The following is a 27069-nucleotide window of genomic DNA, read 5'->3' as shown; positions in this document are numbered from 1 at the left end:
TAATTATGTTAACTGTTTTTGTAAAATCAATGAATAAAAAATAAAATAATGTGTGTGTGTAAATATATATATATATATATACAGTATATGTACACAGACATATGTATACATTTAATAATATATATATATATACACATATATTATGTAAACACAAACTTTTATGTTAATGTGATTAATCGCAGTTAATCGATTTGACAGCACTAAAATAAACAAAGATGAATAGTTAAATAAAATAGCATATATTGGAAAAAGTAAAAAAAAAAAGAATAAAAGCCTGTTCGCACCAAGAATGGTAGCAATAACGATAACTATTTTAGCATCCACACCAATGGTCTGAGCTGCTCTTTACAGCAGAATGGATTCTGAATGGCTGTCAATGTTTTTTTCTGAAAGTGATTCCAATGGCATTGTTCCTCTGTGGTGTTACTGTTGTACTGTTCCAATTGTGATGTGGACGATTATTAAAACTGTATAGTTATCGTTATCATTGTAGTTCTCATCTGTGGTGTTAAAGGGCCTTAAAACTGATTATTATATGGATTTTGCTAATAAAACGCTGTCGTTTTCAAAACTCGTTAAAAACTTGCACTATGAAACCTATTTTAAAGTTTGCGTAAAAGTTTTCTGTTTTCAGTTGAAAACGGTGTCGTGTAAACAGCCCCTAACTTAATAACTAATGAAAATGAATCAATGCTGAACTTAATTAAACTGGACAATGACTTTCTTCTAGAGCTGCTGTACAGCCAAAACAATCAATGGGGGCTTTCGCACTGGGTAGTTCTAGGAACTAGCCACCAGGGTGGTTCCCCGAGAACTAATTTTGACGACGCTGAGAACGCCAGAGCACACCGTGCTCGCATTCTCTATGTTCATTAGTTTACGATCTGTCTAACAGTCCTGTCTAATACGTTATTAGTTCATATAGTGCTGGTTTAGACCCTACTCTGAAGTAGGAGCTAAACTAGTTAGCTAAACTAAAATCGTTCCTAGTTCCTGCTGTGCGAACACGCCAAAAAACAGGTACTTCCGCCAATAGCCCTAGGAACTATGAAAAGGTTCCTCTGGTGTGAAAGCCCCTTTTGTTGCATTAATTTCCTGTTATTACTGTAAAGGTGCTTTGAAACATTCTGTATTGTAAAAAAGCACTATATAAATAAAGGTGACTTGACTTGACTTTAATTTAGCATCTTAATCATAAAAATATGCTAATATTGACCATTACCACTTTGGCTTCCGATATACAGTATGGTGTAGCTGGCTATATTTACAAATTAGTTTACAAAATCTACAGCTGTATAGCGGTTTTATGTAACAGAATAGGAAATAGTTTTGGACTTGGAACAAACTCATCATTTAATGCAGGTAAGGGTGATTGGATTGAAGTGCATGCTGAAGTTAATGAACAGCACGGATCCTAACCCCCCTTCCCCCAGACGCACACGCATGAAATCTGAATTAAAACTCTACACTCTCTCAGGTACACGCACATAAACAGTGAACATGTGTCTTTGATTAGAGGAAGGACACCACTCTAACTTGTGTGTTTTAATCCAGCTCTGACTCTAATCCAGTATAATCTAGTGTGGAATACCCAGAGAGGTAATCTGCTTTGAGTGCCGTGTGTAGTAAGCGTGTACACCAGAGACAGTGTTTGAGCGCATACGTGTGATGTGTGTATGCGGCGCGGGCCTGACACTACACACAAGGGCACAATGACAGTAACAAAAATCCGCAAAATCACATCAAGTGAAATTGCGACCCAACTGCTCATTTCAAATGGGAAAAACAAGGCGCCAACGGGCTCTCTGTTGGACTGTGTAATTCATTATAGAATTAATTAAATGGCCCGAAAGAAGAAGAAAAAGATAAGAGAGCGCTAATGCGGGGTGAGATAAGGAGAAAGACGGATATGAGCCGGGTGGCCAGGTGGGGTCCGACGGAGGTCAGCACAGTGACCACTCGATGACTGACAGCTGAGAACTAACTGCATTATCCCTAAAGCCCCGCCTCTTCTGGTTAAGTTGATTAGCTTGCTCTCTCCTAGGCAAACACACAGTAAACTCTCAAATTATCTCCCCCCCCCCTCCTCACCGGTGACTGCCCTCCTTTAGCATACAGTAGCTTCTCTCTTCCTTTGTCATCTGTTCCTGCGTCCGGCTAGAACATAGAGCAGAGATTAAAAGCACTGCGCGCACACACACTCAGTCTCTCATATCTACTTGGAAATATTTGCAAGGTATTCCAAGTATTTCAGCTCAGTGCATTTTTAAGCAATAATTAATTTCAAACAAAAATTCAAGACTTCACCTTGAGATCCTGAATAGTGAATTAGATGAACCAAAACACACATATTAAATGAAATTTGTAGAGTATATCTATTGACATTTGTATCATAATTTCCTAAATAAATCCTAATGGGAATTTAAAGGGAATAAAATGAGATGATTCATTTAAATTATTATACTTATTGGTAAACGTGATTTCACAAAGTACAACATGTTCCTGGATCAAGATCTTTGTTGATCCTGGAACAACATTCCAATCAGCCAATCAGATTTGAGGCACAAGTGTACATTTTATCTCAAAATTAGGCTTACAACAAGGGTTAGATTAGTGTCTAATCAAGGGTTTTCCTCTGATTTTAGGGATAAATTATGGTTAGGTTTATTGGTATAAGGTTAGGACAATGTTTTTGGACAGGAATGCTGTTCCAGGATCATCAAAATGTTAATCCAGGATACTCACGTGGCAAAATTACGGCAATCTACAATTATTTTATTTTGTTTAAAAAAATATCCTAATTGTTATAAAAACTCCAATAGGGATCCTGTACAGTTTCTTCAGAATTTTGTCAAGAATCCAATTATTTGTTTGTAATTTTCTATACACTAAAATCAGAGATGATATTCGCATGATATCGGGAATTGTGATTTCCAAGCTTGAAAAAGTCTATTATTAAAATCTTAAAGACATGGAGAATTCATGGAAATTTGTTTTATCGTGAATATACATTTTTCTATAGTTATACTTTTTGTGGTGTGGGTACAATCTTTATAAAATTATTTATAAAAGTACTTTTATTTATCATCACAAACAACTTGGAAAGGGAAAATCATGGATCAATTATTCGGTCAAAATGTGTGGGAACCTTAATAGTGCAGTTTACCTCTTCCTTCTTCTTCTTCTTTGCTGCTTTCTCTTGTTTCTTGAGAAGAAAGTCCTCATATGCTGGTCGTAGCTCATTCTGGGATTTAAACACACAAAGATGCGTCAAGCTTTGTGATGAAGGACTCCAATGTCAAAAAGCACCAAATCCAACATCAGTTCCTCAGACATGCATAAGCAAAACAGTCTCCATAGAAACAGGATTCACAAACAAATGCACAAATAGAAATAATTATCTTGGTTCCGCATTAAATCACTTTCTTGTCTTGAGGCTAAAGACGCTGATATGGTACAAAAATGCAAGTTCATTAAAAAGCACATAACCCGCAGGGCTTTTCTGGGTATGCTGCGAACACACTGCTGTAGACTCAATCTGTAAGACCCCCATCCAATACAAGAGTAGTATATAGTTCTATGTTCAAAACACAATTCTTAAGCTGATATATTTATAATATAAAATGTGTTTAAGGTGACAGGTAGCATTTTCAACGTCACAAATAAGGTCGTGATTATCTGGCAAGTACATTGTGGTCAGGATTATGGCATTGAGGTTAATGGTATAAAATCACGGTAAAGGATTCGTTGGCACACAGGTTACTACAAAGTTAATCCACTGTAAATCTCTCCTCCTCCTCCTCCCATGAATTCAGGGTTGATTCATTAAACAGCATCACCACAGACTCAGACGCAAAATTGATCCTCCCGCTGCACAGAAAATTGCAAACCGGAGATAGAGTGATGATGAGGGTGGGGGAAGTGTGAGGGACGTGGTGAAAAATATGGTGTGCAATTGAGCGTGTCGGGAACAATTTAGAAACAGAGACAGAAAGAAAGAGAGCAAAAGATAGGTTTACCTCAGCCCTTTCCTATTGGTGAGCATCAAAGCAAAGAAGACATGGAGTTAGACACACATATTTACAGCGGTTAATATGCGGTGTAATTGAACTTCATTATCATTCACATTAGCATGATGCTCATGATCTCCATGGTGTCCTGTTGAGAGTGCAGTCCTTCATCCACTCAGCTCAATGCTTTAAGCAGAACACAATCGAATTACTCACACATGTCCTATCACACACACACACCACCCTCTCCCAGTACACACACCCGCTTCAAACTTAATCCGCTCCCAGGTGAACAGTTCAGACCCTCAAGAACAATGAAAGCTTGAATTTTCCTAAAGCTAAATGAAGCCCAGGCCAGAATTGGCTATTATCTAGCATTATGTTAAACAATGCTTTATAAACTGTGTTGCAGTTTATCGCAGTGAATAGTTTTGAAGAGGGCTGCTATTGTAAGCTGTGCCAAAATATGATTAACCCACAGTTAAGAGGTGATGCTAGACATGGCATGAACCATGTTGCCTCGAGTGGCTAACTGGTTTTATAAAACTGCATCAAAAGCCATAAGATACTAGTATCTTATCTAAATATTTTAAGACCCCATTGAATCCAATGCGCTTTTAGCGCATATGTGTTATCTTCGAGGATGATGTTATCTGTATGCTTATGATCCTCAATTCACTTTTAGCAAATACAGAACCATTCAAAAGTTTGGGCTCAGTAAGATAAAAAAAAAAAAAAAAAGAATACTTTTATTCAGCAAGGATGGATTAAATTGATCAAAAATGATAGCAAAGTACAACTTTGTACTTGCCAAAATTTACTTGTTTTGACAAAGATTCTTGTACAAGTGTTACAACTTGTACAAGATTAATAATTAAATTAATTAAACACTTGTACAAGTGTTTACTTGTACAATTTAAAGTTGTACTTACAACTTTGCCAAAATTAAAATTGCAATGTAAGCAATGTTACAAAAAAAAAAATACTGTTCTTTTGAACTTTCTATTTATCAAAGATGTATCATGGTTTCCACTAAAATATTAAGCAACTGTTTACAAATACAATAATCAGAAATGTTTCTTGAGCATTAAATCCGCATATTAGAATGATTTCTGAAGGATCGTGTGACACTGAAGAGTCAAGACTGGAGTAATGATGCTGACAATTCAGCTTTGTGTCACAGGAATAAATTACATTTTTAAGTGTATTCACAACAGTCATTTTAAATTGTAACATTATTTCAAAATAGTACTGTTTTTACTGTATTTTTGATCAAATAAATGCGGCCTTGGTGAGCATTAGAGACTTCTGTAAAAAAAATTTTTTTAAATCTTATCAGCCCCAAACTTTTGAATGTGAGTGTCTTTCTCTTCTAGGAAAACCAAGTAAAAATACTGACACATTGTGCACAAAACATTTTTGTACAGTAAAATAATCTCTAGAATGAGAATTCCCTGCATCCAAAAGTTTGCTCATGGCTGTGACTTACCTTAAAGCCTATTGACATAGATATTCTGTGGCTTTGATCATGTTTCTAGAATTCTAAAATGCTTTGGATTTTTCTCACCTCATCATCTTCCATGCCGGTGAGATCCCAGCTGTGCTGTAGACATCGCTGCCTCCTCTTCCAGTGTTCTAGAAACACTGCCGCTAAACACACACGCACAATTATCAATTCCTCTTTAAACCACCATTTTTCTTCTCAATATATTATAAACGTACAGTAAACACAGTTTATCGTCAAATGTACGTATTCATACAGCTCATACCCCAGAGTGACATGAAGATGGCAAAGCCCATGGTGGCGTGGTTATCAAACAGATAGCTGGCACGTGCAGTACTGCAGATACTGCTCAGCTGCCAGTAATCACACACACGATCACATAGAGGACACATGGTAAAATTAAGATGCTCATCACACATCTCTTGACTGAAAGAGAGAGAGAGAAATGATTGATTATATAATAAAATCGATTTTCTAAGAAAATGGTTCTCTTTTAAAAAAAGTTACACGTGAGCTTCACGAATTGCAGAAAATGAAACATCCCCACAAAGAAAAAGGGTTCATAAAGCAAATAAATCATTCCAATTCAAATGTAAATATTCCAAAATACATATTTTAGAGTTAGGCTAGTTTATATTTCAATAGTAAGCCTCCACAAAGAAAATGGCTTAATAGACACTCTAAATAAAGTCTTCTGAGGGTTTGATTTAGGGTTAGGGGATAGAAAAAAAAATGATTTGTTTGTTAAAAATGACAAAAGTCAATAAAAAGACCCCGCCATGATAGAGAAGCAAACATGTGAGTGTGTTTACCTGGGCACATTGGTGTCTACGGTGAGGCATCCGTACAGGAATACTGCGACTCCTAAAGCTGATGCAGGAATCAGCAGCTGTGTGTACACTCCTAACCAGGCAAAATACAGGCCAATCTTCTCTCCAAAGTACTTCCTGTTGAATACATGTAAATGGGTTACAAAACTATCACAAAAAAGATCAACAACCACTGAACACCAACATACAAACTGTTTTCAAAAAACGACTGCATGGAATGTGAACCTACAGAAATCGGATGCCATTTAATTCACAAAGTTTTACACATCCTCCGAAAACAAGGTAACATGACCGTGCTTATTGCGTTTCGTCTGGTCGCTCTGAGGCGCAACTAATTTATGATGTATACGAAAAAATACACACTGTGGATTCTCCTATAGCAACAACTTACATTTTTCTTAGTGATATTTGGAACCAGTTTATCAGTAGTTAAGATTTGGTTCTCTTTGTCTCGCTGGATGGAAACGGTGTTTTATTCACAATTTATTTAGGCGATATTCCAATTTTGTGCTTAAGTTAAATTCGCAACTTTGGATGGAAACATGGCTAATGTCTCAGTGTTTAATGTCTTAATGGGAAATAAACCCCTGAATGGCATACTAATGGTAGTCAATGAACAATAAAATGGGTTAAGAGAAAGTATTTTAACATTAAAAAAATCTTTTAAGGAGGCATTTTGGGATAGGCAATGAGATTTATTTCAGGTGTTTTATCATCTCCCAGGTGAAAATCTTAAAATATACTGAAAAGTGACACATCTCTCCTTAACAAGCCATATGCTTTGAGGTAGAACTATTTATAGCAGTCCGCAAATATACACACATATGACAGTTCTCATAAAGGAAAACCAGTCAATAACCATCTGTGTACTGAATAAAATCTTTCACAGAACCAGATGTTAGTGAAGTATATAATTTCTGATACCTGATAAGGTCCATTGGCTGATATTTGTAGAAAGCTCCATAATTGGCCCATTCCTCATGCAACATCTGCAATGCACACAGATATCACTCTGTTATATTAACTGTTCAGCTTCTGTATTACAAAACCAAATATTCTTTCCATCGTCTTAGACAGACATCCACACACACATCTTACGAGAATAAGCAGCTGTTTTATCAATCAAAACAAAGCTTATAAATGTGACACACAGCCATCCAATCAGAGCAGGCTGCAGGTATCACCTGTCTGTCGTTGCGATGCTCTCTATCTTCTGAGCTGTCAAAGTCTCCCTGCAGCAATGACAACACACACAGAGCTCTACCCAAACCTCATCACACATATACACTGAAATAACAGACAATTAAATATCAGCTTCACCCTAGCTAACTAGGTAAAATGCAACACTTACATCATGTAGAGGGAAGGCAGAATCATAAACCCCTTTGGCTAGCAAAGACGTAATGCCTAAGACAGAAATGAGAGAGAATTTGACTATCTGTAGTAAAAAAAAAATATTTAATGAAACAAACTATAAATGTCAGTAAATCAATCCAATTTAAAATAGTATAGTTCAATAGTTTAAAATGTTGCACTTGCGTCTCCAGGAACATACCCATTGTTTGACAGGTCTGTGAGCAGGCTGTGCGTCTCAGAATTTCATAAACCTGCGAGAGAGTGTGGACACACCACAAAATACACCATCGTTCAAAATTCAGGTCTGTAAGAAGTTTTAATGTTTTTGAAAAAGGTCTCTTCTTCTCATCAAGGCTGCACTTATTTGATAAAAATACAGTAAAAACAGTAATATTGTGAAATATTAATACAATTTAAAATGACTGTTTTCTATTTGAATATATTTTAAAATGTAATTTATTCCTCTGATGGCATGATTCTTCAGATATCATTCTAATATTCTGCTCAAGAAACAGATATTTAAAACGGTTGGGGTGCTTAATATATTTTTCAAAACTTTGACACATTTGTTTTCAGGATTCTTTGAATAGAAATTTCAAAAGAGCAGCATTTATTGGAAATGGAAAACTTTTGTAATATTATAAATGTCTTTACTGTCACTTTTGATCAATACAATGCATCCTTGCTGAACAAAAGTATAAAACGTTTTTTTACGTGACCCCAAACTTTTGAACGAGAGTGTTCATTAAAATCTAACAAAGAATAGTAAACATACATTAATGCAATAGTTAACCCAGAAAATTAAAGTCCAATTTTGACCTATCATGGCTACTCTTTTAATATAAAGAATGTGAATGAGGATTTGACCAAAAGACCAAAAATAACCATAAAATGGCCACACTTAACCAGTTAAGATATTAACTGAATATGCAGCTTAGTTCTTTCATGTGAGTCCATGAGAAAATGTCTAATTCATGAACAAATTGTTATTTTCAGTAAATCAGCTCACAAAACTGGTCTGAATGATTAATTGAGTTCACTGATTTTCACACATTTTTGTCTACTATAGTACGATAAAAAAGACAATTGCTATAGTTTTATGATACTTTTATGGTGCTTTTCTGTCATTTTTGAAGCTTGAAAGCTCCAGTCCCCAATTCTTGCAACTGTACGGGAGAAAAATGGATCATTCAAAATTTCTCCCTTTGTGTGTTTGGAATGGCACGATGGTGAGTAAATGACATAATTTTTGCGTTTGATACTCACAATTCGACCTCGGACTGCATTGCTGAACAAGCTGTTTTTTGACTTTATTTCAAATCTGCAAAATAAAAGGAAAACAATTAGGCCAATGTGTGGGTTTGCCTATTGTAAATGCGCTTTTATGATAGTCTGGCTGTCCGCAAGCGCTGGCACTCACAGGTGTAGCTTGTCTCTGCTGAACGGCTGGGATAGGACACGTGTGCGTGGGTTCTGGGGCTCTGGTACGCCCGGCTGGAACGGCTGATTGATCTTCGCCCAAACCGAGCTTATTACGCCCATGAGCCCCGTCTTCTCTTTCAGCCGATACGTCTGGAAAAACAAGTATAAGGGAACTGAAATGAAAGAGAGATTAATCCATTTATATCCAGAGCTAAAGACAGACAAGACACACTTAGAGTTGAGACCAGGGTCAGACGACGGGACACCACAAGTGTAGAGTGGGAATATCTGGTTTTGAAGGCAAACAGAAGCACATGTATGATACGGGGGGTCCATATGTTTCAACAGCTAATCCACCATTATCAGATTATATCATTCAATACAACTCACAACCTCAAAGGACAAATCATTCTTTCAGGACGAAAGCCAAATCTAAATGTATGGGGAAACACAATGCTAACAATCGCCTTAGTATGCGACCTATATGACAAATGTCCCTTGCAGGAATTTGAAAACATTTTACAAGTAATCGGCTTGTTGACCGTATAATCAGATCTCATTTTTTTTCTCTGCTGTGTTCAGACTTTTGGCATTACAACTGCTCTTAGACCGGGCCAACCCAGAGCACTTACAAAGACGATCATGGAGCCAAAGCTCTTAACCTGAAAAAACATGACACTCTTGGGCTGTGCCAGTGTTTATAGGTGGGGTGACTGTGGCGTCAAGTCAAGTCAAGTCATCCTCATTTATATAGCGCTTTTAACAATGTAGATTGTTTCAAAGCAGCTTTACAGAGATAAACTTAATATAATTTAAGGTAACAGAAATTGCTTTTATAATGTTATTTTCCAGCTAAAGTTAGTTTTGATTGATTCAAATGATCATTTGTTATTAAATTAGGGGTCGCTAAGATGACACCGTTCCCTCTAAACAGACTTTAAATGCGAACCTGTGATAAACGCTGATGGCGTTCACATGTGCATTAAGAATTGATTCTATAATTGAGTCTGTACAGCTCGGATTGACAGACCAGTGAAACATTCTCGTAGGGAAGATAATTGTTTCTTAATATTGACATTAGCTTATTTGTCAATGCAATATGCAGTAAAATATCAAATCATAACAATTATACATGCATATACATATGTATATGTAACATATACAGTATCTCACAAAAGTGAGTACACCCTTCACATTTCAGCAAACATTTTAGTATATCTTCTCAAGGGACAATACTATAGAAAGGAAACTTGGATAGATTTTAGAGTAGTCAATGTGCTGCTTGTATAGCAGAATATATTTACTGTCCTCAGAAAATAACTCAACATACAGCCATTATTGTCAAAATAGCTGGCAACAAAAGTGAGTACACCCTAAGTGATAATAGCAATACGTCATTTAACCATCATGTTCATGTTTTTGTCTGCTTGACAGGACCATACACATTTGTGTATCTTGTATTAGAGCAGTTAAAATGTGTGCTTTTAGTACAATTCTCTCATACTGACCACTGGATGTTCAATATGGCACCTCGTGGCAAAGAACTCTCTAAGGATTTGAGAATTAGAATTGTTGCTCTCCACAAAGTTGACCTAGGCAATAAGAAGATTGGTAACACCCTGAAACTGAGTTACAGAACAGGCCAGGGTCATACAGAGGTTTTACAAGACCGATTCCACTTGGAACAGGCCTCACAAGGGTCAATCAAAGAAGTTGAGTCCTCGTGCTGTGCGTCAGGTGCAGAAGCTGGCTTAAAAAAATAGACGCATGAGTCCTGCCAGCATTAGAGGTTGCAGAAGCGGTAGGTCAGCTTGTCAGTGCTCAGACCATACGCCGCACACTGCAACAAGGCGGTTTGCATGGCCGTCGTCCCAGAAGGAAGCCTCTTCTGAAGCTGGCTCAAAAGAAAGCCCGCAAACAGTTTGCTGAAGACAACCTGTCCAAGAGCATGAATTACTGGAACCATGTCCTGTGGCCTGATGAGACTAAGAGGAACCTGTTTGGCTCAGATGGTGTCCAGCATGTGTGGCGATGCCCTGGTGAGGAGTACCAAGAGAATTGTGTCTTGCCTACAGTCAAGCATGGTGGTGGTAGCATCCTGGTCTGGGGCTGCATGAGTGCTGCTGGTACTGGGAAGCTGAGCTTCATTGAGGAAAACATGGATTCTGTACTGTGTACTGTGACATTCTGAAGCAGAACATGATGCTCTCCCTTCAGAAACTGGGCCGAACGGCATGATAACGACCCCAAACACATCGGCAAGATAACAACTGCCTTGCTGAGGAGTCTGAAGGTGAAGGTGATGGAGTGGCCAAGTATGTCTCCAGACCTGAACCCTATTGAGCACCTGTGGGGCGTCCTCAAGCGGAAGGTGGAGAGGCGGCATGTGTATAACATCCAGCAGCTCGGTGATGTCATTATGGATGAGTGGAAGAGGGTCCCAGCAACAACCTGTGCAGCTCTGGTGAACTCCATGCCTAGGAGGATTAAGGCAGTGCTAGATATCAATGGCGCTCACACTAAATATGGACACTTTGGACACAGGTTTGACGTTCACTGGGTGTACTCACTTTTGTTGCCAGCTATTTTGACAATAATGGCTGTATGTTGAGTTATTTTCTGAGGACAGTAAATATATACTGCTATACAAGCAGCACATTGACTACTCAAAAATCTATCCAAGTTTCATTTCTATAGTATTGTCCCTTGAGAAGATATACTAAAATGTTTGCTGAAATGTGAAGGGTGTATTCACTTTTGTGAGATACTGTATATATAAGGTTTTGGTTTTTCAGATTTTCTCTGATGGGAACTGCTTGGTGTTCAACACCTTTACGTTCACAAATCCAATGTGAAACATTCTAACACTGGAAGTGACCAAGCATTGCAGCCCGACAGCTTGAATCTGTCAGAACAACAAGCAGATCAGCAGTTAGCTAGAAGTGAGATTTCAGCAACAGTATAATGGTCAAATTTCATAATCTACTTTATTTTCAATATATTGGTTTAAAAGAACGCTGCATATTTTTAAAATAGCACAATAATTTTACATTCATAATTAGAAACAAAAGATGATTTAAATAAGTCAGTGGAGATAAGTCATTTAAATAAGTTTATAATAAGTCATTTTTTTTGTATGTTTTTGAAAGTTCTCTTAAGCTCACCAAGGCTGCATTTATTTGATCAAAAATACAGTAAAAACAGCAATATTGTGAAATATTACGATTGTAAAAAACTGTTTTCTGATTATATATATAAAACATTTTCATTAATTCCTTTGATGGCAAAGCTGAATTTTCAGCATCATTACTCCAGTCTTCAATGATTTCTGAAGGATCATGTGACATTCTAGTATGCTGATTTGCTGCTCAATAAACATTTCTTATTATCAATTTTGAAATTGTTGTGCTGATTAATATTTTTTGTGCAAATTATGACACCTTTTTTCAGGATTCTTTGAGGAATGGAAAGTTTAAAAGAACCGAATTTAACAAATATTATAAATGTCTTTTCTGTATAAAAAATATATAATTTGTATCAATTTAATTCTTCCTTGCTGTTGCTGAATAAAGGTATTTAAAAAAAAACCTTACTGATCCCAAACTTTGGAACACTCATGTAATTTATCTACAATGGATTGGGAAAATAAAGTGGCTAGAATAGCTTTGCAGTGTGACAAAAATAGGATCTGTCCTGTCAACTGATGGACCGGTAGCTACCAGTGTAGACAGATTTGTTCATTATAATGGGATCTTTTAGGTTTTGATGGTGTCACAATTCAGCAATCAGATCTATTGTACACATTGTTTAATTAATCTTAGGAAATCTTTCCTGTAAATTCATGAATAAAAGTTCAATATAAAGATTGATAATAATACAATAAGACAAGTTATACATTACACATGGCATCACAGCTTTATACTTTATTCCCAAATACAGCTTTTTTTATGTGTTTTTTTCCCCTTTAGAATATTTTATAGTGACTCACCTTTTTAGTGGGCACTCTGATCTTAAGAAGTTCTGCCTCACGACTAAGAACAGACCAGGGAACATGAAGACGAGTAAACCGGACTGTCCTCATCTTGAAAGAAAACAAAAGAAAGAAATGACATTTGTTTAAAGAGTAAAGCACCATTGACTATGCAGTTCATGTCATTTTGGTTTGCAGGATGCAACTGAACATTTAGTTCAAGATAAGGTGATTTAGCAGCCTTGATTAACACAAGCAGGGGTGCAAACACACACACACAGCCACAGTCACACACACACACTCTATAAGAAGCAGCTGTTGTTAAAATGGTCTTATTCAGCGTGGATGAGTGACACAGACACACGCACACACAGACACATCAAACACAAACACCTCTGGCAATGAGGATCAACCATAATCTGCCTTTGGGATGGAGACAGCAGCACTCAAATTTAATCCACATACACACAACACAACTGATCTACCACATCACACCACCAACAATCAAACATACACCCACGTCACAGCATTCACTCAGGATTGAACCCTGGTGCAAATATTAGTTCTATACAGACATGATACATAAGAATATGCCTTTGCAGCTTAAAATATAGTTAGTTAAGCAATAAGCAACATACAAAAATCACCTGCAACTATATGCAGTTGCATGGTATTATTTGTTGTTTTGAATTTAATTTATGCTGATTAGTTGAATAACAATGTGTTTAGGCAGATGCTTTTTATTGTATTATTTATTATTATTATCATGGAAATAAAAACAAAAATAATAATGGTCCTAAAATGGGCTTTATTTTCTTTATGCAAAATATATATATCCGGACATTTCTTCCTAAAAATTCACCCATATAGCATGTAGTGTGTTTTTAAAGTGTACTCAAACCTGCATAATAATAAAAAGAACTATATTTGGATTCATGAGGACATTTCCTTAGTATAAGCTAGTTTTGTGGGAAAAAAGCTGCATGAGTCAACCAATCTACTCCTATTTAGAAATACTAAGCTCTCCCTGCTTCAACTTGGGAAAATCCATGATGCAGGGGGAACCAATCATCACTTTTGACAACCACATTTGTGTCTTTCGCAAATATCTTGCCTGGGGGCTACTGCTGCAGCGCTGCAGGAAAGCAAAAAAAAAGCTTTTTGGCAGCTGTTAACTAGTATTAGAATATGCTGCATTGCTTTGTAAATGAAAACTAGATCCCCCTCAAAACAAGATAGACTTTTCTAAGTGTGGGAGGGTTTGGGGTTTTCTAAACTGGGTCTCCACTTCTTAAGTTCCAAGGTCACCTTGGGAATCTTTTGATTGTGCTCATTCTGTTAGTATTGCACTCAAAACTGAGATCATCCCTAATTATTCATGGCTCAACACATGAGATGATGATATATTAATATGTTTGCCAGGAAACTGATATAGATACATGCATGGCCAGACAAGAATATACATAGGCTATGTTCGGAATAGCATACTACTATGCTACTCTTTTGCAATCTGCATATTGTCTGGCCTATTATGTTTGTAAAAACATACCGAATCCCATAAAACACTTCAACTTCCATAACCATATGATGAATAAACTGGAAGTAACCATGATTTTACCTTTTTCTTGACTTGTTATTTGAGTATAAATTGATTTTTAAGACATTATATACAAGATGGATTTCTAAATGATAATTAGATACCACTAGCGAAATGACATACACTACTGTTAAAAATATCGACTTTATTCAACTATTCATTTCCTTCTCTGTGGGGCTTGAGATTTCACATAGTGATATTGCGCAAAGCTTCTGTGTTGCACGTCACACGTAGGCTCACTATTGGCCGACGCTGGTCATGTGTGTGATGCGTGTGACGTACAACCTATAAGCGCAGTTTCACTACGTGAAATCTCGAGGCCCACAGAGAAGGAAATGAATAGTTGAATAAAGTCGTTATTTTTGTTTGTTTTTTGCGCACAAAAAGTATTCTCGTCGCTTGATAAACTTAAGATTGAGCCACTGTAGTCACTCGGACTATTCTAACAATGTCTTTCATAACTTTTGGGCCGGCCAGTTTCGATCCCTTAAGAAGCCTATGGAGGAGTGATCCAGCTCTCAGATTTAATAAAATAATATCTTAATTTGTGTTCCGAAGATGAACGAAAGTCTTACGGGGTTGGAACAACATGAGGGTGAGTAATTACTGACAGAATTTTCATTTTGGGGTGAACTAACCCTTTAAATATATGGTTGTTTTAATTATAATTTTAATTGTAACAATATTTCACAATATTACTGTTTTTGCTGTATTTGATCTATGCTTCATATGTATCTAGTGAGATCATATGACAAAAATGTAGCATAATACTACCGTTTTAAATGTTGCATAATGCATTTTGTTTCTCATATTATTTAAGAATTAAATATAGTAGGCATGATGCTAGTATTCCATTCTGAACATAACCATACACACAAACCTCTTTGTCATGTTCAATCTCCAAGCCTTCCTCCTGAAGTCCTCTTTCAAATTCCTCCCTGATTTTATCTTTTAGTCCATCGGCGGGTTCCGTCCCAAGCCCCTCCTCCAGCACCACCTCCGAAATATCGCCCTTCGTACTCCTGCGCGAAGGGGTGGGGCTTTGAGACGGCACGTTACCGTTAGAAACAACAGAGAGGCGGTGTTGGAGCTGACGTCTCTTGCGGTGATATACAAGAACGTAGTCCACTCTCCTGTGACCATCTGCAAAACTCAGCCCTCCACCTGGACCAGGGCCTGGCTCCACCTGAAAACACACAACACCATCTCAGTGACATCTAGACACATCTGCATAGCTCTACAGAGCATTACAGATTCTTGGAGATCTCTTAAAGCTGCATTGTGTATAGTTGGCAGTTTCAGCTAAAAACTGAGGATCTGGGTCATCCACTGATTGGCAGTTGGATGTTTCCTGTTATACTCACATTTGATTCGAATTCTGGTTTTGAGGAAGGTGCGTAACTAGGACGGTCCCTGAATGGATAAGTGCGTCAGCTGAAATTGCCAATTGTGGTTTTCATAATGTTCTCTTGACATGACAGAAACCTCCCCAGAAATATTATGTTCAAAATATATAAGATAATATATTTTTCCCAAAGTGAAAAGGAAGTAACAAAACTTATAAAAACGTATATTTTCAAAAAGCTTTTGAGGTTCTTTTTTAAATTGTGAGATTGACTTGCAAATGCCAAAGTTTAGTGTATACTAGGGCTGGGCGATATATCGCACGATATTGTTATGCGCATCTCGTCAGTAAAGCCGGTTTCTAGATTTCAGATGGAGTGGCATTTACTACACAGCACAAACTCCAGTGTTAAATTAACACTAAAGAGTATTAAAGGTAATGAGATAATTAAGTGATTAATTTAGTGATGTTTGAGCATTATTGAAGACACCTGATGTTAACAAGCAGAATCACTGAAGGAGAAAATCTCAAATTGTAAGCAACCGTTATGGCGATAAGTGTTTGCTTTAGTTGGACTCTTGATCCTTATACTTTCTTCTTTAAATATTGTTTGTCTGCTGGTATTGATTTATAACAGTCAAATGAACAAATACAAGTGTGATCTGTGTTGGTTATGTTTTGGCATAATCATGCTGTGATCTGAAAAATGAAACTTATTGAGATAGTTTGGTTTAACTTGTTAGCAACAGTTTAGTGGTTCTACAGCATATGATAATCCGTATTTTTCTAATAATCCAAAACATTTAATAAAAATTGTTCTGATCAAATTTCTTTCATCTTTATTTCAGAAACACAGACATCAATAATCAGCCTGTGAATCTCAACCGTGGTGATAATAATAATCCTTGTTGCCACCAATCACAACTCATTAATGGCTCCCATCATGCATTGCGATATGAATAAATTATAATCTGAATTGTCTATGTAATTTACTTTTCCTAATTGAATATTCTGCTCGTCACCATTGTTGAGATGCATTGAGTGAATCTTGAGGTCTGTGTGTGCCTATAAGAAAGATTTTTTTTTAACAACTTTTAAGCAATCCATTATATTATATCTAGCTGGATATTTATGCAGAATCTCAGTTATGCTGTATCCAACAGAATAAATAACAAACATAAATTTCAAATGATGAATGTCATAATATAACCAATAGGCCTACCATAAGATCACTTTTTTTCTTTGTTCACCTGGCAAGTATAACTCAGATACAACAGCCAAACAAAATCTAAAGTTAATAATATAAGGGTCAAGAGCCCAACTAAAGCAAACAATGATCGCCATAACGGTGGCTTACAATTTTAGATTTTCTCCTTGTGATTCTGCTTTAGGTGACTTCAATAATACTCAATCATCACTCAATTAGTCACTTAATTATCACATTCAACACTCTTGAGTATGGACTCATATACACTCCTAGGAGTGTTAATTTAACACTGGAGTTTTTGTTGTGTACAAAGAGCCGTAGTTAACTGACAAGCTGAGCCGTATCGCATTCATTATCGCTGGCGATACGTCCGCGATATTAATGCGATATGGCTCAGCTTGTCAGTTAACTACGGCTCTTTGTAGTAAATGCCGCTCCATCTGAAAGCAGGTGAAGGTGATTTACTACTAATCAAGGAACCGGCTTTACTGACGAGATGCGCATAGCAATATCGTGCGATATATCGCCCAGCCCTAGTGTATACATATAAATATTACATTTATGCAGATCAGATTTTTTAATTTTAATGATAAAAACACAATATATATTATTAAAAAGTGTTCATGCATATTTTAATTTAACAGTTTTCAGTTTTAAGGTTGTAATATTTACCAGTGTCTGTGGGAGCAATTTCTTACTGTATCCTAAAGAACTTTATAATAATCAGAGTGTATTGGAATATGAATGTTGTGAAAGAACACATATAGGCTTACAGCTGGCCAAATCTGCTGTCAATATTAAACTGATCTCAATTAGCAGATGTTTTGTATTCAATGTGATACAATGAAAACACATTGCAAATGAAGCATGTTGAGATCTTGGGAAGTGCTTTCCTTCACTGGTGAATGGATTCTGGAATCTAACAGTAACTGTCCAGTATTGATATTTTCAATATTGAGTTTTTCAATGGATCATGCCGATATCTAGACATCTTTACCTGTGGGTCCAATAATCTTTGTGTGACCAGCGGCACCAGCCAACAACTGAAATTCATTTTCTTATGACACCTAAGGGTAAGTTCACCACAATGAAAATTATCCCATTATTTACTCACCCTCAAGCCATCTATATGACTTTCTTCTTTCAGCCAAACACAATCGGTGAATGGTACCATTTATTTGAAGCCTAAAAAAGTGCATCCATCCATCCTTAAAGTAATCCATATGGCTCCAGGGGGTTAATAAAGGCCTTCTGAAGCGAAGCGATGCATTTTTGTAAGAGAAATATCCATATTTACAACTATAAACTGTAATCACTGGCTTCCGGTAACGGCTGTACGCGAGTCTAGTTCCGATGGAAGAGTGACCACTGACCCGAAGCATGACGTATTGACGAACGTGGAAGTGCAGAGGATAGAGCAAAACAAAACACCGGACAAGAATTAGAAGTCTAAAACGTGAATTTTTAAAAAGAAATGTCAGAGGATTTCTATATAAGAGAAGAGAAGAGGAGCTTGAGTTTGTTGCCCAGCCCTATTTGTTTGAACAGGCGTCTACTCTCATCTAAGCTAACGCTACTCCTACATCCTATGTCATGCATTGAGTCAGAGGTCACTCTTTCGCTGGAACTCAACTCTCTCTTGAGCGCGGATGTGGACGGCTTTAACCGGAAGCTAGTGATTACAGTTTATGAAGTTATAATTATGGATATTTTTCTTTCACTTTAGAAGGCCTTTATTAGCCCCTGGAGCCATATCCTGTAGATTACTTTTATGATGGATGGATGCGCTTGGCCTGTGGTACCATTCACTCCCATTATAAAGCTAGGAAGAGCCAGGATATTTTTAAATATACTCCGATTGTGTTTGGTTGAAAGAAGAAGGTCATATACACAAAGGATGACTTGGGGGTGAGTAAATTATGGAATAATTTTCATTGTTGGTTGAACTAACCCTCAATTGACCCCTGGGGGGCCGTGATGGTACTACAGGGGGTCTATTATGTATATAATATATGCAATGTGACTATTTTAATGAACATTAACTAATGATCTAACCAAAACCATTATTTAAGGCGAGACATGGCGGTCAAAAACACAGTTTGTTTTTTTTCACTGGTCAATTTTGAGATTTTGGGATATTTGTCTTCAATAACATGTCTTCTTTCAGACTTGTGGTGAAAAAAAGTCCGAAATACACATTTAGGTCTTTATTTTACGACACTTTATCTGTTTTCATCTGTAGATTTCTCATAAATTCATCAAAAGTTGGCGATCTAAATCATCCCGCTGCTCCGCGATCGCTGTCTGCACCCTGTCATCACACACACCGTTAGAAAGCTCTCTCTCCTGTACAATGTTGTCAGAATATGGTCAAATATGGTAATTTCCTTTTTATCAGCAACCAATAGTGAAAGTAAAAGGGCGCAAATACGCAATCTCATTGGCTGATGCTAAATCTTTAAAGCCCGTTTTCTCAAAATGACTTTTCTCCCATACTCCAAGTCCGAAATCTCCTCTTCAGTATAGCACCTATATACACCACACTTTCCAGTCTTGTACCTAGCTATATTATGAAGACATTTACAGATGGATTTGTAAATATATTATTCCTAGCCTGATTTATATAAGATTTTATTCCAAAAAACATGGCAAAAAATCATTTTTTAAGGCTTGACAGTATATTCTGATTTACAGGATAACAAAAGTAGATATCCATAAATCCATCTGTAATTTTTTCCCATCTAATATGTGAACACAATGAAAAAATCATTTTGAACCTGGCTTCCAATACTCAGATTTCATTTTTTTTTTATATATGCAAATTAGCGCATATTTAATTAGATAATGCATAATTTGCATATTTAAACATTAAATTACAGAAAACTTGTAATACATTTTTTTCTCATCTTAATGTAGGTAATCAACTGGGAAAGTTTCATGGTGATATCTGCTAGTTAAAAAAATACCCTATTCACCTGTCTCGCCTTAATGCAATAATGTTAGCTTCTAATTTAATAAAAGAGATTAATGCCTGTCTATGATAATAAACAACATTTCATGATAATTCCTGCATTAGACAACAGAATCCACGCACCGTGTCCTCAGCAATGTCATTGGCATCATGCCCGCTGCTTGCCATGCCCTGCTGGCCCAGTTCAGAGATATCTCGGGCAAGACAGCGGAGTTTCTCGCTCTGCATTGAAGAGGGCTCACTTCTCATGGCAGAAACACGCATGCGCTCGGGAGCCCCGTTCCAATTTTCTGTTAGAGAAAGAAATATTCACAAGTTAGGTTTTAATGTCTATTAGGCTAATATCTTGCTAAAATTATTGTATATTGCGATTTTAAATCTTTTCTTTAGCTCTTTGCTTTGACAATATTACATGCAAAACAATCATGCCAATAAATAGCTTGAAACTGAAATAATGGGGGGGAGAGAGAGAGAGAGAGAGAGAGAGAGAGAGAGAGAGAGAGAGAGAGAGAGAGAGAGAGAGAGAGAGAGAGAGAGAGAGAGAGCATCTACTTAAAAGTAGATATGAAAACCCTTTCAGCACCAAGGACAGCGAAATAATTGAAGGTTGTGCGTCAATGCTCAAAACCTGTAAATCTGACTGTAATGCCCACGTACAGCTCTATTCTTTTCAAATATGCTCACACTTGACTAAAGCGTCACTTAAATATACCCCATGCCCTCAGGTAAACAAACACAGGGATTCAGAAAGCTATAAGCGCATTTACACTACCTGACCAAACCTTGCATCACTGTTTATGTTGTGCCTTTACTTCCCAGTGCTTTCATATCAAATCACAATTTCCATTCTGTCGTTAATGTGAAAAAAGAAAAAGAAAGAAAAACAAATCAAAGTGTATTTGATTTCTTAAACACATGGGGTCGGTGGCGCTTGAAATAGCCTCCAGCTTATTGCCCCAGCTAACTATACAAACCCCTTTCGACACACTGAACCCTCTCTTTGTTTTCTAAAGCACAAGGATGAATTCTAACACTATTAGTGACATTAATGAGTCGTTAAGTGTGACAGCCTGTCTGAAGGGGCAAATGGCGCGCGCCTTTCACTGCAATTTACATGAACGACCAGTTTGGTGCCCCTCAAATGTTCAGTTTTCATCACATCACGCAAATTGACTATACATGTATGATTAAATGAAATAACAAGCATTCATCTGCAACAGTTAAATATAAAGCGATAATGAAACTAGCCAATTTGTAGAAGAAACAATTCCATAGATATGCAGCAAATACATTTTCGCTTTGACTCAGAGAAAACAATGCGCGCGCCCGGCGCGCACAAACAACATCAACCGGAGTACCAGGGCTAGTACTTACCCGAGGCAGAGGGCGATCTGTTCAGTGCCATGTTCATGTTCCCGGTGAGATGGTGGACAATCCGCTCGCGGCCCCGCGCAGCTTAACGCGCTCGTGCTGCTGCCGTTAATACCGTGGAGGAGCGCTCGAGACGCTCAAACTTCCAGCGAGAGTCGGACACAGTGCGCGTGCACCGAGAGAACGGTGACAGCCGACACTCCCCCCTCCCCCTCAGACACACACTCTGTAACTCTTACACACAAACTCTAAATGCAAGAATGCAAATCCAATTCAACATGCAAAAAACGATATGCCCCATGAATAACTTAGTATTTTATGATCAACAATTAGAACTAAAATAATAGTTCACCAAAGAATTAAAGTTCTGACATCATTACCTCATGTTGTTCCAAAGCTTTATAACTTTCTTAAATTAAACACAAATGGGATGTTGCCGCCTCAAACACTTTAAACATAATCGTTATAGATCCGTTAAGATTTGTTCTGTGACAGTATGAAAGCGACAAGTGAGGGAATGACTCATTCACACAACCTATTTGACCAAGTTTCGTGTTCTTTATTAAATGTACAAATATACTAAGATACTACTCCAGAATGAGCGTTTAACATTTCCTCACAGTCGGCCAGCAGATGAATCGTTCATTCGGTTCGTTCACGAACGAGATGACTTGTTCATTCAGTGTTTACAAATAAAAAGTCGCGATTAATATGCCCCCAATTCAAAACACTTGCTGCGACCAAATTTCAGTACAACTTCTGTGTGATTTCTCGACCGATGATGGACGTAATTTAATTTGATATATATCTTTACTCATTTAGTTCTTGCTGTTTCAAATTGTACAGTACATACTTGCAATAAGTGAAATCAAAAGGTTCGTTCGAATATCAGCCATCTTGATATGCCCTTTGACCCCGTACGTGTTCTTCGACGTGAGCATAATTTACTCAAGTACCGTTTAATCACAAGGATTTTTTATTTGCATTTACACCAGTTTGCACTACTGAGAAGAAGAAGAAAAAAACAAGCGGCTCAACTTTTTAAATCAGATCCTCAGCTCGATGGCATTATTATGAAATGGGTGCATACATCAGAATCAGCAGAACTGTTTGAATACTGCATATTCATACATACATGTTTAATATACTGCTTGTGCATATTATATACTAGGGAACACGTGGGAACTGACGCGTGGCAGTTGTAGTTATGCACCACATTAGAATATGCTAATAAGATTTGAGCGCTGTAGGGGAAGACATGGAATATAGCGCACGAGTTGTATGTACTACTTTTATGACACGTATGGTGCTTTTTTTTCTTCAATTTTAGAGCTAAACAGCCGTGGTAATCTTTTACTGTCATTGTATGGAAAAGAGAGCCTAGAGATTCAGCTAAATGTTTCCTTTTGTGTTTTATAGAAGAACCAAAAAGTCAGAGACTTTGGACAACCATTAAACAACTACTACCTTATCCTTAGCACATTTTACATTGTTTATTCAATTAATTTACGAGAGAACATTAAATGGCCGCCCTTAAATGAGAAAACTAAAGCAATCATTTAGGCAGCGATTTGAGCAAACTGATCAATATTGTAGTCAATGTCTGATGCTGTTGTGCACAATGAGTGCCAAGTAATTCCCATCATAGAATGCATGGATGTCATGCACTTTCATAATTACCTTCAAAACACATCATAATAATGCAGTGACTCATATTTTCTGACACGATTTCCAGATGATTTTGATCAGTTATTGTAAAGGTCATGGCAGCTGGAATTGAGATGAATCCTTTTCTGCACACAATTTATTCGTGTTTTCATTTGGTTACTAACCTTAAGAATTTTAATCAGATATTATTTAAACCTTTTAGAATATGTGAATGCCATATAAATATGAAAATGTGTAGAAAGAGAAATTCTAGAAATAGTTCAAACTTATTATACTCAATATTTCACGAGGCTGAGAAGTGAGTAACAAGTCTTTAATGTGCGACTCATGTCCTCCAGATGTGTGAATTGCACCCTTCAACACCATTCACAACTAATTGACAGATCAGTATTCTCCATGCTCACCAACACTCTCACACAAATGGGTTCAAGTGTCCAGAGCACCACCGAGTGGTCCAAGCTAAGTACTTGTTTAGCCTTGCTCTTTATTGCAGTTTAGTCTAATAAACAGCCATAAACATCACCCACATATAATAGTTATTCATAAAAATCATATATTTGTATGGACAGATTGTTTAGTGGCAAAATGGCAATGCAGCAATCTGAGATTATTGTTCATTGATTAATGATGTGTCCTTTATACGTGGAAATAAAAACAGAAATTTATGATAAAGTGCTCGATTATCAGTGAATCAGTTGTTAGAAAAACCACTGAGCATTATACCTGTTGTAGATGCATATATGAAAGTGTATTGTAGCAGTTTTTCACTTGTATGTTATTTTATCAGGTTTCTGTCTGTTCTCAGTCGGTGGGACAGGCGTGCGACATGCAGTCACAGCCAGTGACAGCGAGGACTTGGTGGTGTGTTCGCGTGCCGTTAGCGCAGTGTAGGGAAACATTCATGGGCACGGTGCCTGTAGCTGAGCAACACACACACTCGCTCTCAACCTTGTGCTTGTCCAGAGAATACACAGACTTGCTGCTACACTTTCCCTGTGGGTGAGAGAGAAAGACAGACGGGATAAATTATATGCATATAGCTTCATGATATTGTTGAGACTTTCATGGTAGAATATATTAAAGTGCATCGACTCGCCTCGCAGTAAGTGAGTTCTATCTTCTCTTCTGATTGGCAGTCGTCCACCCTGATGTAATTCAGAAGACCCACAGTTCTTCTGCACTCTGGCTCGGTACCTAAACAAACATTTAACATATGCACACGTCAAGTTCAGATCAGACGGATGGAGTTTATAAACTGAGCAGGGCTGCGTTTCCCGAAGGCACCGTGAGCTAAGTTGATTGTAGAGACCATTGATGGCAATGGTTCTACAATCTACTTAGGCTTAAGATGCTTTTGGGAAAAGCAAGCCCCGGATGTTCTGGTATTTTAGACTTACACATCTCACAGCAGGTGTCTTCAATCTGGCTTATTTTACCCTGTGGATTAAGGATACATAGTTTTCCTTTAATCACTGTGCAACACAATATTCCTGGATTGGTGTTTAGAGATTTGTAGATTATGTTTAAAGGAATCGGGTTTTCATTTGATCGTTTGATAATGTTCTACACTGTAAAACCCAATCGTCAGGATAACTCATTTCAATTGAGGAAACCAATTGCCTCTATCCATTTAAGCTTAGAAACCAATGAGTACTGTGAACTTATTACATTTGAGAATATTTCCTAATATACGGTTAAAGTTATACACTCCATTTAGAAACATTAACTTAACCCTCTTGCAGTTGGTTGCTACCTACAGCACAACATAACAGAATATTACAGTTTTTCTCGATTGCTTAAACACTATAACCAGGCTTTTGAACTAAAATTTCAAAACCATAATGCCATTTATCAAAAAGCCCACCCATTTCACTGAACTATGAACACTATTCCCCTGTTTTGACACATTAGTCAGATTTGTTGAACTGTCACAGCAAAACTCTACACACAAATCCCTTCATTTCTCATTGCCTACACCATGTGGTCATTTAGAAAGCACTAGCATTCAATATTGTTCACTCAAGTCAGCTCAGCTTCAGCTCAGTTAGCACACAATTACCCAGGTGAAAACACTAAGAGTCAAAATTGAACACACATGAGTCAGATCCTTCAATAGATAGATAAAAGGTTATACAATCTTTTATAGAAGATCAAAATCAGTTTCCTGAGTTTTGGAACAATGGATCCACAGAGAAATTAAGCAATATGTCGAGGAGGGAGAGGAAGAGGAGGAGGAGGAGGATGAAGAGGAGGAAAAGGAGGAGGAGGAGGAAAAGGAGGAGGAAGAGGAGGGAGAGGAAGAGGAGGAGGAGGAAGAGGAGGAGGAATAGGAGGAGGAAGAGGAGGAGGAGGAGAAGGAGGAGGAGGAGGAGGAAGGGCAAGAAGACAAGCAGTCTCGGATGAAATTCAAGCCACTTTAGTTGGCCATGTCCTTGTCCATGGTATGACTATGAGGGAGGCTGGGCAACGAGTACAGACAAATTTGAGTCGCTTCACTGTCGCCTCCATCATCAGAACCATCAGGGAGGTGTGGTGGCAAACAGATTTCTATCACTGAATAAGAGACAGACATTTCCAATTGTCTTTGATGAGGTTTATGTTCTTGCAAGAAAAGGCCAGCAGTCGTACAGTCACACAGAGTGGCTGCAGAGTGTGACAGTGAAGGGAGGGCTTCCTTTCTCCTTTATAGTCTTGACTCCCAGAGTGTTATCTTTCTAGGCCAATGATGGTATTTTAGCCATATGTGGAACATTCTTAGACTTGTTACTGTAATCATATTGTATCCTTGAGTGGAGGCATGTACCAACACTCTTTACCATTCCAATACAATTCCATATTTGAATAAGGTTTGTGTGTGCTCTTTTACTGTCATATGATGCTCACACACATCTTACGTAAGAGTGGGAGCGAGTAAAAAATAAAGATGGGGGGAGGGGGGGGGGGGGGGGGGGGATTGGGGGACCACAAGCAAAATGACTTACCAGTTTCGGAAATGTTGTTTTGAATTTATAGCACCAGTGTGTAAGACTATGTTGTAGTGTGTGTATTTTTGAGGGCTTGTGTGTCCTGTCTGAGGGCAAAGTTTGGTTTTTCAGCAAGAGTGAATGGTTTTGAGTGTAGAGCTTCATTTTGACCTGAAAATAGGATGTTTGGGGAATTGGGTGAGACGTTATGGATTTGTGTTTACTGTTTTGAGAATACGAGGCATAGTTTCAAGAAATGTGTTTAAGCAATCGAGAAAAACTGTAAACTAACAGATCACACTCGATATTAATAGTGTGCAAAAACACATAAAATAACATTTAATTTCAACATTTACTCTCCTTACAGAGTTTAAAGCAAAGCATGTAGGGAAATGGAAGCTTTAGCGCTAAGTTCTGCCAGGAAGACTCAATTGCTACGTCACTTATTGTCTTCTCATCTATCCAATCGTGTCTAATACTTGCGGTATAAAAGACCGGTACTTGCATGTTTGAGTTCGCAGATGCTGACGCTTTCATTTACCTCCATCCTCCCCACCACCTCCATGATGGTTCTTCCCCTCCAACCTCCCCCACCACCACCAGGATGGTCCCTTCCCCTCCATCCTCCCCACCACCACCAGGATGGTCCCTTCCTATACCTCCCAGGGGGTCGGCTGCGCCCCTGCCTTCGTCTTCAGGCAGGAAATGCAGAGTCCGGACCCTCGGATTGCGAGCTATGGACGGGGCCTACGCCAAAGAACTTTATTGTTGCTGGGCTATCAATAAATGTATTTATTGTTACAGTATTTATTCTTCCGAGTCTTTCTGGTAGAACTAGGAGCCTGCTTTATTTCA

General features: G+C 37.7%; 2 protein-coding genes across 3 annotated transcripts in view; both read right to left on the bottom strand.

The window, feature by feature from the left end:
* Positions 1-21792, bottom strand: part of LOC130071322 (anoctamin-1) — a 37324-nt gene extending 15532 nt beyond the window's left edge. Inside the window, exons 1-15 of the mRNA XM_056236040.1 lie at positions 21587-21792; positions 20336-20502; positions 15570-15875; positions 13111-13203; positions 9121-9272; positions 8967-9021; positions 7900-7951; positions 7696-7751; positions 7529-7576; positions 7269-7333; positions 6327-6461; positions 5780-5940; positions 5578-5660; positions 3167-3244; positions 2092-2157 (exon numbers count right to left, since the gene is read on the bottom strand). Of these exons, the coding sequence (XP_056092015.1) occupies positions 2092-2157; positions 3167-3244; positions 5578-5660; positions 5780-5940; positions 6327-6461; positions 7269-7333; positions 7529-7576; positions 7696-7751; positions 7900-7951; positions 8967-9021; positions 9121-9272; positions 13111-13203; positions 15570-15875; positions 20336-20502; positions 21587-21623 (1554 nt within the window). The 5' untranslated portion in view covers positions 21624-21792. The remainder of the gene's footprint in view (positions 1-2091; positions 2158-3166; positions 3245-5577; positions 5661-5779; positions 5941-6326; positions 6462-7268; positions 7334-7528; positions 7577-7695; positions 7752-7899; positions 7952-8966; positions 9022-9120; positions 9273-13110; positions 13204-15569; positions 15876-20335; positions 20503-21586) is intronic.
* Positions 21793-23701: 1909 nt separating this feature from the next.
* The window catches only part of vwf (von Willebrand factor), a 75238-nt gene continuing 71870 nt past the window's right edge, over positions 23702-27069 (bottom strand). For both annotated transcript variants that reach the window (XM_056236037.1, XM_056236038.1), the window contains exons 50-52: positions 24649-24688; positions 24348-24445; positions 23702-24244 (exon numbers count right to left, since the gene is read on the bottom strand). In XM_056236037.1, coding sequence (XP_056092012.1) covers positions 24053-24244; positions 24348-24445; positions 24649-24688 — 330 coding nt within the window. In that variant the 3' untranslated portion in view covers positions 23702-24052. The remainder of the gene's footprint in view (positions 24245-24347; positions 24446-24648; positions 24689-27069) is intronic.

Source organism: Rhinichthys klamathensis, unplaced genomic scaffold, assembly GCF_029890125.1.
Source record: "Rhinichthys klamathensis goyatoka isolate OS25496 unplaced genomic scaffold, OSU_Roscu_1.1 h1tg000436l_1, whole genome shotgun sequence".
Taxonomy (NCBI): domain Eukaryota; kingdom Metazoa; phylum Chordata; class Actinopteri; order Cypriniformes; family Leuciscidae; genus Rhinichthys; species Rhinichthys klamathensis.
The sequence above is the reverse complement of the archived record's forward strand: the minus strand, read 5'-3'. Positions and strand labels throughout refer to the sequence as shown.